Raw genomic sequence first — 12,015 nt, 5'->3', positions numbered from 1 at the left:
ACTTTGTGGGAGAGCTTCCGGTCGCGGAGCGAGCACTTCCGGGGGAGAGGTGTGTCATGGTGACGGTTTGACGCTGTCAGGGGGATCTGCAGCAATGTGTGGAGATCGATGGGGTGGGGATGATGGGCTGCGGCTGGGGAGTAGGGATGAGAGTCTCGTTACAGTGGTGCATATATTCTTGTATGCATATTTTGTTACAATAGTATCTATGGCGCATATTCAAATGTATGCTTGAGCCAAATTCTAATAAATAGAAATGACAATTAATAAGTGAAAATATTGTGCAATAATGCCGGTGTGGTCGCCATCAACATCAATATTACATTAAAAAAAAATGAGTCGTGCTGTGAGTGAGCACTGCACTGCATCGACACCCCCCTCCCCCCCTCCAGTGTCCACCTCCCGGTACCCAGTCACACGGGGACGGTCAGCAGCGAGCGGACCGGATCGCCAGCCGGCGGCACCAGCGGTATAAGGAGCGCGCGCCAAGCGCCGGAGAAATTGTCGATCTCTCCATTGTAAACTGCCGAAGGCGACACGGTAGAATCGACGGACGGACGGCGGCCGACGGTGGCGGCTTCAGCGGTGGTTTTGGTGGCGGGTCGGTGGCGGTGAGTGTAGTGGTGATGGAAGAAGGGTTGGACACGCTTGGACACAAGGACACGTTTGAGGGCACGAAAGAAAAATATGCGTTTAGCGCATGTGCCACAGAGTACCTAATACAACATATGGGCAATGAACAACGAACATGACAGATAATCAATCTCGACAAAGTAGGTTACTCCAGGATAGTGGATAGAGCAATCCAGTGGCAACTGATTCACTTATTTTAGAGAAAAAAAACATAAATTACCCAGCATGGGAGATAAATGATCATAATTGATTTGAAACCAATCACAATGCCATGCTAATACAATTTTCCTTTCACATAATGTCAAAAAAAAAGTTTCAAACTTTTCTCAATCGCAGCGTTCTGCCGGCCCCGTTTCCGTCACGCAGTCCGCCCCCAGACCTGTCCTTGACCCCGGCCCGACTGTGACCGCGTTACGAGGGGAGCGTGACGCGCCGGGTCACGCCACCGCGTCCCTGTCGCCGCCGTCACGGCTCGTCACTCGGCCGTCACGGGCTGTCACATCGCTGCCTACCGAGGCGAGGCAGGATAGAGATGTTCGGGGCTTAGTGACTCGAAACTACCGAGAGTTAGCTGCTTGGATCTGGGCTTTGGTTTTCTAAGGATTTTCTGGTTTGATTACCTATTTTCTGTGGATTGCTTGGTTTATATTAGCATTATTCAGAGGAAATCATATAGGGATACAACGCCAAATTATAATGTTTCTTTGCAAAAGACGGAAGTTTTAAATTTGTAAGGCGTATGAAATTAGCCAGCAAACATCCACGCACATAAATGAGCTAGCTAGTATTTCACTAGATGTTGTATTTAAACATCGAAGCACAAAAGTGCCAAGCGGTATTATGGACTTTCATTGGTATTTCATGTTTTAATCGCATATGTCAGTCTCGGTCTTTCTGGGCAGCACTCAGTGATGCCCAACAGATGACCCGTTTTTCGTCTGCAATACCCAGGAATACGGAGACACCCTGAGAATTGTCACACACTAAAACAAATCAAGTGCCGGTTCTGTCGAAGCGAACTCTTGCTTTCATAATCACTGTTCGAAGAACCGCTGGCACAAAGTGCCGTGAAAACAGAAGACATTTAGCATTCACATAACGCGCCTTTCGCTAGTGTCTTCCGTGCCACGTCTGTCTTGCAGCAAAGTAAATGAGGCAGGTACTAGAGAAAGCAAACCATGAACAACAGAATTTACTTATCATGCACAAATCATTGATCACATAAATGATGCCGCGAGTACTTTCATCAAATCACTAATTGAAGGATGCGGCATGACTGCAAAATTGTTCAAACATGTGTATCCGTTGAAATCTAGCAAAGCCATATGATTTATAATCGTTGTTCATGCCAAAGAGCACGAGTGATAAATCTTACCAGGCCAGGATTGAGACATATTAATGCGTCAAATTGAACAGCACAAAAAAAGTAATTTAGAAACTTCCGTTACAATAATATTGTAAGTGAAAATTCCTAGCCGTTGGATTTGCTGAAAGTCCGCCGGCGTACGTTCTCAATTTTATGTTTAAGTTAGTGCAGTGAGTACCAATACCGCACGCAAAACCAGACTACCGCTCTTAGATACGGAACGAAGATAACTTTAACATTGACTTTCACTACTTGGCACCGCAGTATGTTGTAACACTTCAGCACCGGTTTCAATTCTTACGTTACCCTCAGAAAAACCTGCTCCGGATATATCTTCCACCGATCGCTACACAAGCCAAAAGTCACGCCGTCGTTTTACCACTGATACGGCACGAGCGCTAAGCGTTTCGGTACTTCCATTCAGCCACGGGCACGACTTTTGGCGCCGCTCCAGCTGTGGGGTGATGGGCGTCTGGTTCCCAGGACACACCGGGTGGCGGTGGGCTTTGATAGCTGACCAGACACATTGATAGTCGAGGCGACTATGTGGCTTCACTTTCGCCATGATCCAAGTTCATGCACCTGTCTCGGGTCGATAAAAACGCAGAGTTATTCCCATGGCTACATGAATAGCCAAGCGTGGGCAGCGTTCGCGAGAGGTTTCTTTTGCACTTGGTTGATATAATTGGCTGGCGAAATGAGGGAGTCAGAAAGAAAAAATGAAGGATAGCTAAGTGGTGAGGTCGATGATGCGATGCAATAAAAGCTTGCAACGGCAGGAAGAAAGGTGTGGACAGAGGAGAGAAAGAGGGAGAGAGAGAGAGAGAGAGAGAGAGAGAGAGAGAGAGAGAGAGAGAGAGAGAGAGAGAGAGAGAGAGAGAGAGAGAGAGCATTCACACAACAGCGTGAACCTGGTGTTATCGTGCTGTGCTGAGACGCAGTCACTGGTGCTACTGTGTTATCTGCGTTGCAGTCTCTCGACCCCGCGCTTTGTTTGGTGTTAGCGCTTATGCTCAAATGCAGTCACCCGTGTTTTTCCTTCCGACACAACCAACCAGCTAGTCCTAAAGCGCCAGAGACATGGAGCTAAAACATCTGTGACTTCTGTGCCCACCGTTTCACCGAGACTCCATTAATGGAAAGCCGCCGGAAAAAGGTGTGTCGCAACGCTAAATACGGTATTTCGGTGACAGATTGTCGGTAGGAAGTAGCACGTGCAAAGGCGGAGCTGTCCATAATCCGACACCGGTCACTGGCCACCAGCAATTTATTGTATGCTCCACTAGGTACGAAAGCTAGGATTAAAATAAAGTACAATGGACTGTTCAGTTCAGTGAAGCGTGGCCTCTCGGTGGTAGGCATGTAAGGGTCAATTGGCATAGCTATAAATAAGGGGAACCAAATAGCATGAATACAATTTCACCATATGGCGTTCAAGTTTTATATCCAATGCATGCCTAGTAAACTTTCTTTGCATATGTCTTGTCATTTGAGAGGCATCTGACATTTATCTCAAGTATTCACTCGTTTAAAGATAAATAAAACAGACCTGACCTAATCTTTCACAGCGCAGCCTACTTACCAGGTAGACATTAGTCCAATTTAACTTGATGCCAGTTCCAGCAAACTAAATGAATGAACAACGCTCCTAATGATAATTGTCGAGTAATTGCACTATATTTACTGAAGCAAAGTTTTTACGTCTGACATCTACAAACTGCCATGGGCAGGCCAAGGGTGTAATGAGGTTTTATGTTGGCATGCAGTTACATGAAAGCCCAGACACGTGCAATGAATGCAGTAATCTGTCTTTGTAAACCAAACTGCTGACCGCTTAGGGAAATGTTTTATATGTGGGAGGCCTGACCTTCACAGCTATATTAGTCTCCATAACAACCGATCCCATTTCATTTCAGAGGGGGCAGCAACCAATTCTGAGGATCTGCCTGAGCTTAAATCTAATTATGTTTTCCAGAAGTAGGTAACATCCTTTGCTAGAATCTCCTGTAAGCACATTTCTTCAAACAGTTGCATTCCACTCATTCAGCATTTAGTAATCTCTGCTACTTTTTACTCTGAGCTATTTCAAACTTGCATCGTTATTGTTTTCGCTTCACGTATGTCACCAACGTCCTTACAGAAGCCCAACCTATCTCTTACAAGCATCCACACGCTCGTCAGGCCGAAAAACCAATATCCGTCTTTTATCCCGCCGTATGAATGGCCTATTCCACGGGGCACACAGAAGCTGTCAGGCCGCACCTGAATGCTAATGTGGTCACGAAACGTGATCCGTGCATTCATTGAGCGCCGGTATCGCTCCATTATCTGAGGCTCTTTGATGTCACGAAACATGTCGCTCTGTCACTCTGTACGCTCAAACCATTGTCAACGCTCGGCTTGTTTCTTTTGAAAACGACCGCCACAGCTCATGAGCGTATTGTACGTTTTTCTTGTCGCCTTTCACAAAGAACTACGATAAATTACGCCACAACACGCGTTGACGACGAGTGAACAGTCTTAAACAGGTTCTTTGACGGTTTGTGTCGTTAACACCGGGTGCCGTTCAAGTTTCCAGGCGTTAAATTGGATCGTAAACAGTCAACAAAATTCAGAAGTAACGCACGACGCGAGGGCTCCCGCGTGTTTCTAAATTGACGACAGCGCTGTCGGCCGGTAGCAGCGGCGGCCGGCGGCGGCGGCGCTGCGCGGAGTCGTGACCCACTGAACAAAGGTCAGCGGGGTCAGCGCGGTGTCAGGCCGGGTCACCGGGGGTGACGAGGTCAGACAGGGTCAGAGGCGCCGACGGAACACACTATGGAGCGCGGCGACCGCCAGAAGTGGTACTGAAGTGGCAGACAGAATCGGTGAATGGAGAGGTGGAGTGGAGTGTCTGACATGGTTGTAAGAAATTAAAAACACTTTTAATAATTTTTCACAAAGCTTTGACGTGGAGTAAGCATGTCGATCAAGATGTTTGGGAACGTAAAAAATTGTTTTGCACCTTTGTATAGTATAAAGGATTTATATTCGTAGAATATTGATCAAAAGTGTCTCATAATTGAAGTGTTCTTAATATTCAGCCGAAACGAATAGTATGCTGTCTCTAAACAACTTAATTTCATTTGCATGCATTGCAATTAACATCAGCTGTACAGTTAGGAATACAAAACTGTACTCCACAAATTATTTATTTGAGGAGCCAAACTATCAACAACAGAGAGTCAATCCGCGGCGAAACCGTTGATGGCTGCGTCACTTTTGTAGCCGTGCGGCGAACCCTGCGCTGGCTGATCGGGACCGTTTCACTTTCAGTTTGGATGACGTCACAAGTTTGATGACCACGTGACCAGCGATAAGTATGTCGCGTGAGCGGCCGGTAAGGCTTGTGATGCCTTTAGTTTGTTAACCAAAGCTGCTGATGTTACAAGTACGAGACACTGTCAAATGCTCAATGAATGTGTGGGGAAAAGAGGAATTGCAGTAAAAGCTGACCGGTAATTTATTGCTACAAATGAAGACATTAGAAAAGCTGGTAATGTACCTGCTGGTTATTTTACGGCTTGCATCACGTGGGAAACAGTCAGCTTTTAGCAATGTAGGTAGGTACTGGGACTGGAAAGTTAAAATTGCTAAGGGAGTAATCAATGATCACTTGGATTGTTGCTGGTCATAATTAACTAAGCAGAGGTACACGATTTGCAGTACCTACCTACCCTGTATATTGTCTCGCTACATCCCTTATGAGTAATTGGTGTGACGCTCGCAATGCGTTTGTGCGTGATGGCAGAAGGTGAGCTTTTACGTATGTTATGATGAAGTACAGGGTTAGAACTACATAGTTAGATGATTATTATCTGTCGCATAACAAAACAGCAATATTGACCAGGGTCGAAAAAAACAACATAAAGGGGAAAGTGCCAAAGAAATGTAGGCATCAAAACTAACCAGTGCTAATTAGGATAAAAAATAACCATCGACTGTGTGTTCAAACATCATTAGCACATTACAAACCAACTCTGCCGGCTACTCCTCTCACTTACAATGGGTCTAACACAGTAAAGGGCGGCATCCCGACCCTCTCAGACTTCAATGGACGATCGTTCTCCCATTCATTTCCGAGTGAGGAGCTCGGCTGTAGCCAGCGCACCCCACCCTGTATTGTGGAGGTGTTATGTAGGCACTTGACGTTGTGCATCGTTTGTTGGGTGGCGATTACTAAGCAAACATGTCATACATGGGTGAACATGAGTTGGACGTTTGGATTAACATGTCAAGAGAGATGGTATTCAGAGAAATCGGTAGGAATGTTATTTTAGGAGACAGATATATTATGTGTTGGATAATCTACATAAGCTGAGTCGTTGGAAAGAAAATTTTCAATGAATGAATGAGTTCCATACATTTCCGACCATTTGTTTCACGAATCGATATATTTTAGGGAACTTTTGTCAGACAGAATGAGACATATGGCACATGAAAAATTGTTATCATTTCATTCATTCATTCGTCAATTCATCCGACACCCATCTACGCAATGCAGGCGGACACGGTTCACATCCTGACACCGTGTCTGCCTGCCATCCAGGCGGCGAAGGAATGTGATGACGTCACACAGAGCTCACACACGCCGCCGCCGGCTCCTGGTCAGTGAGACGGCCCGCTGACCGAGATACAGGAGAGTACCTCCGGTGAGGCAGATCAGAGCGCGCGCTACAAGTGCTTAGAGGGGTGGATGGGGCCGGGATGGAGCTGGGAGAGCTTTGTGAACTACGAAGACAGAGGTGGTAGGGGTTGATAAAGAAGGAAAGCACAGTCACGCGCTCAGTTCCACGCAAGTGCAGGGACGGATTTGGAGACCAATTAGCTCTGTCAAGACTGTGCTGACTGCTGGGAAAGCGTTCACTCTTGAATCAAGAAGTCTGATGCAAATAAGCAAAATTCAGCAGATGTCCATCGACACCAATCTTATAAGGACCATGACGGTCGCTGACCACTCTTCCTGGTGACGCTCGCTCCAACATGGGCGCGGGCCTCTCCGCGGGAAAGTAAAACGGGCGTGGCCGTGCGCTCCTGGGAAGCGAAGTCGGCGCCTCCACCGCGCCACCGCTCGCCACCACCGCGCCGCAATGGCCTCCGCCTCGAGAAGCCGGGAAAGTGGCCGGCCAGTCGGTAGCCCGGCTCTGTGACACGGGTCATTCGCTCCCGTGAGACAAATCCCAGTCGTGAGAATACCGGGGATTCGTGTTCCAAAGTGGTCAGCGGAGGCTGAGAGAGGATTCGAAAGGCGTGGCGTCAGCTCGTTTCGATATCATGGGTTTGATTTGTGTAGGTGCGAGGTTGGGTGCAATTAGTGGTATACATACTGGTATGCAATCTGTGGTACAAAATTTGTTGATAAATCATGAGCAGACGCAGTCAAGTGATGACACGGGGCTAGCGTCCAAAAAAAAAATTGAAGCATGCCACATCTTTTGCTTGATATGTTCATGTTGAAACACTCAATATCCCTGTTTTAATCCAACTATGTGGAGTAAGGAATCCATGAGGAATGCGGGTGCGATTACCAGCTGATTAGCGATGCGTTTTCACTCGGCAATAAAGTCTGTCCGAGGACACACTAACCAAGCGTTAACCAGGCGCCTCTCATCCGAACCACGCGGCCAGATTCCATTTCGGCGGTGGGAGGAATTTATGACGATAAGGTGTCCATCAAGGCTCCATTTTTTTCGACTCCGCTAACGCTGCGCCTTTTAATAATTAATTATAACAGCCTGACAAGGGAAAAACTGAGACATTGGAAGTGACACAAGAAACACGTTTTGTAGAATGTCTGTTAGTGCCACCTAGAAACACTGTTCTATTTTCAGTTCTTCTAGGAATCAACAAACCCTCATTCCATTTCAACACACCCCTTCACTTCCCCCGAACCACTCTCCCTAATGGCCAACCATCCTCTCACATTCCCGCCCCTATCAACCACTTCAGGAACGTCATGTCTCCGCCATAAAACTGTAATCCCCCTCACCCCTCACCTCCACTGATTCCTCACATACCTACCCACCGGCAGCCTTACTCAACCCACCCACCCTTACCCCGAAAATCGGCCGGCGCCTAGATTCGACCCCGCCGCCGGAGGGTATGGTCGCGCCGCGCGCACGGCTGGAATTCGCTCTATAGCCGGAATGTGAAAGTGTCTACGCGGTGGCGGAGGCTGGCGCGGTGCTTGGAGCTCGGGCCTGTTCATGGTCGTCGGGTTTTCTCTACGATCAGAAGTCATTATGGCTAAGCGTTGCGGGAGGCTGTGTCGGGGGGAGTTGGGACGCAGAGGGGAGGGAGGGGGAGGGATGATGTTGCAGAGATGTGGAAAACAGCCTGGGTGGTCTCGTGGGGTGGGGTGGGGACTGAGAGGGGAGAGCTGGTTTGATAGATTGCTGCTGCATTCAAGTTTTACGGAGAGGAATTGCATTTAATTTATTTGTTTTCGTTTGTAAAACAGCTACGGAGGCTATAGCTTGGCGGCTATGACTTCATAAAAAGGCGTTCGTTTTATTGCACTATTTAATTTGTTTGTCGGCAAGACAAGACCACTAAAACATCATGTGGGCGGCATCTAAACAGGAAGTTAAGCGGTGTTATCTTGGCGTCGTAATCCATGCATGACAATCAGTGTCACTATCCGATCATTGCCGATCATAGACAACCCAGTCAATCAGCTAGTGCAGTGATCTGCAGACCGATCAGATGCCATTCATAGTATCAGTCGGTCGCACATTCTGGCCCATAACTCAGACCTGTGACATCACTATCAGTTGGCGACAGCCACAGCGCTGGCCGGTAGATAACTGGTGTTGCTAATGTGAGACTGCCGTCGACGTACCATACAATGAGAAGCGATAGGCACTGGTGATAATACGTGGAATCAAGCGACGAGGGCCATTGATATTTCATGGTGACTTTTTTAGACCGGTCCGGTCGACAACTGAGGTGAACTAACTGGGCTTCTCTTTAGACAAGATGTGTTCCTACATGGGCATTTTCCTTCTCTGGCTGACAATCCTGGCACCTGTCATTGATCACTTTCAAGGCCGACCCTTTCCTCTCTTTCTCTCTCTATTCAACCACATGCAAAAAAAAAGAACAAAGGTGAGCTCGAGGGTCAGCAGTTCTTGTTTCCAACGGACCCAGTCCTGTGAGGATAATCTCAGCCGAGGACCAGCCACTCCTCCAGCCCACCCCCAACACAAGGTCATGCCTGGGTCCGGACCAATGTGTGTCACTGGACTTCTTTTCTTGTCGCTTCTCTAACCCGCTTAGGCCTCTCATTAGTTTCCAGTGGAGCGGCGCAAAAAAATAGAAACTCTGGGCGGTTCCACCAATCGTGTGAAGAGCCGAGTGCTTCAGAGCATGAAAACCTCTGCGGTGACACTTGACTGAGTTTTACCAGAGTTGTCATAAATATGCTACTAATTTCGCTACCGTGTTTCTTTTAAAGTCCATTCGTATAAATAGGTATCACAGATATACTGAAACAAAACTAGACCAGAAAAAATGTTATGACCCAAACTGACCTGGATTCAATAAAGAGAACAGGTTCTGTCACTAAAATTCTATCACATTCCAGGAGAAATGAGATCATTCCGCCGATTATGAGTATGGTCTGGTTAGCGACAGATGGCGTTGTCATTCAGGAGCCGTATGAGGGCCATCGGAATCCGGCGATCGTGCTATAATAATCGGGTTTCTAGGTTCATTTTAAATCGGTCACGTTCGCTCTAAAAGTGACAGCTTGGCAACGGTGTATGATTTTTTCATGGTGTCGTAAATGTCGAAGATTTTCTTCAAAATGACAGCAGTCAGCAACCCAAGAATGTTTTGCTAGCTGGGCATCTCAATTTGGTCAGTTGTTTTGATTTAGTTTTTTTTTGTGAATAACTGATCTTTTTAAAAGTTGGGAAGTTGGAACGTTTCTTGAAGCATCATTTCCATAAATGCATGTAAAATCAGGTCTTCTCGCACCGACCAAGGATTATGTTTAGCTCCTCTGAGACCCATTCAGGTGTGCGCTGAGTGGGCCCACTGAGGGAGAGAGTGATTTCCGTCCACACTGAGCGCCGCTGCTGAGCCGATGGTCGAACCCGGCGGACACGCGCTCTCTAACAGAACGGGCCCGGTCACCCGGAAACCACAGGGGAGGGGCGCGTGCGACCGGGACCGGGAGGAGACCACTGGACGGACCAGGGACCAGGACCGGGACCGGGACCATGTCTGAGAGAGCAGGCCTGCAGGACCAACGACCAGGGCCGCCAGAGATTGGGAGATTCAGCGCAGAAGTATACATGATGTGGAAAGTATACTGAAGTAATTATGCGTGCGGAAAATTGGCTGAAGGGTCGAGTGACTTTGGCTTGTTCAAAGCTTCATTTCCGTTGACTTGTCTCTGAAATAATGTTGTAGCTGGGCTTGATTTAGCCATGTGATATCCTTCGTAAAATAAACATGAATAAAAGAAAACAGAAAAACGGAAATATCTTACTGAGCTCAGAAGAAATACATCTATGTACCTATGTCACTTTCCCGGCCCAATTTCTGTCCATCTTTTTTTTTTCGTCGCGTCACCTATTTCTGCAGTGTGGTCTGTTGCACGCCACACTCACATCTGCCCCTGTTGGCCACCCTATATTCCTCGTGGATCATTCAGAGCGCGTTAATCTGATCATCTCGCGTAGCTCTCACTTCCTGCACTGGAATCGGTCCGAATTCAGTGCGCGCAGTGGACTGTGCAGCCGGTGGCCACCCATCAGATGCACCCATTCGAACGAGGGGTCAGCGCGCGCCCTGGTGGAACGCCGCCTCGAGTGCCGCAGGGAAGGGGTGACGAGTGGAAAGGAAAACAGGAGCTATCGGCGTGGCATCGAGTAAACAGAGCACCGGTGCGTGCCAGCTGACCTGTATCGAGGAACATCGACAGGGGTCAGTGTGGTCAGTGATGACCGTGCCAGTTATTACATTCTTGAATAGATAGTGTAGCTGTTCGTCTAAAAAACTGTTTAGGGCGAAATCTAGGTCAGGGTTTTGGTACAACAACGCGGTGTTTCGGTAGTTTAGGGCTTTGCGTCGAACGTAAACTTTTTCAGTATTTGTTGTTGTGCTATACGGTAGAGCGTATTTGAGATGATAATAAAAGGTGCGGTCGGCAAAATAGGTCATAGGAGTGTAGAGCGGCACGACAGCAATGCATCAACTCACAAAACGTATCGTTCAGAAAGCCCATGCTCGAGGAAAGAAATAATGAGTAGAATTAGTAATAAAAAACAATGATTAAAAGGAAAATTGGAAATAACACAAATACGAAAACGAACATAAAACGAAACGGCAAAATCTTTGGAAATTGGACAAAAATATATAAAAACAGGAGGACGGAAATAGATCGGCAGGAAGTATGCTACTGAGTACTTACCGGACGAGCCTCATGGTCCTCCGCTCGAGCCTTCCCCTGGCCAGCGCCACCTTCTGTCGACACCGGGCCAGCAGACCCGCCACAGAGTTCGGGTACACAACGTCCAGCGCCCTCGCCACACGGTCCAACATGTTCACCCGCTGGCTGAAGTCACTCTGAAGTCACAGCGCTCGAGCGCGGCGTACGAAACGGTTCACTGTCGTGAGTCACCTGGAGCGTTTCCGAACCGAGCACATCTCTCTAAGCTCGCACAGCACGGCTCTGAATCCTCACGAAGGTTGGTGATCAGGAGTCGATGCGACACGAACCACCCTCGCCTCTAACACGCGCCGCAATGAGGAACAAGTGGCACACCGGCTCGGCGCTGAGGTTCGGCCGCCGGCCGCCAGGCGGCAGCACGGTCGCCGACTCTCGATCGGTCCGGTTTCTCTTATGTTCGTCCCGTCGCTATGCGGCCGACGGTGTTACAGGTGCATAGTTTTAGGAGGACCCGGGAGTCGGTGAGGGCACGAGGCAGATCTGGTGGGACATTGGTTCTATGGGGGTCTGTGGTCAC

General features: G+C 48.0%; 1 protein-coding gene across 1 annotated transcript in view; it reads right to left on the bottom strand.

Annotated features, from left to right (window-relative positions):
- Positions 1–11,795, bottom strand: part of LOC122373789 (mucin-5AC-like) — a 42,217-nt gene extending 30,422 nt beyond the window's left edge. Inside the window, exon 1 of the mRNA XM_043352162.1 lies at positions 11,460–11,795. Coding sequence (XP_043208097.1) covers positions 11,460–11,590 — 131 coding nt within the window. The 5' untranslated portion in view covers positions 11,591–11,795. The remainder of the gene's footprint in view (positions 1–11,459) is intronic.
- Between the last annotated feature and the right edge of the window lie 220 nt (positions 11,796–12,015).

The sequence above is a fragment of the Amphibalanus amphitrite genome, unplaced genomic scaffold (genome assembly GCF_019059575.1).
Source record: "Amphibalanus amphitrite isolate SeventyFive unplaced genomic scaffold, NRLGWU_Aamphi_draft 000039F_arrow, whole genome shotgun sequence".
In the NCBI taxonomy this organism is placed as follows: domain Eukaryota; kingdom Metazoa; phylum Arthropoda; class Thecostraca; order Balanomorpha; family Balanidae; genus Amphibalanus; species Amphibalanus amphitrite.
The sequence above is the reverse complement of the archived record's forward strand: the minus strand, read 5'-3'. Positions and strand labels throughout refer to the sequence as shown.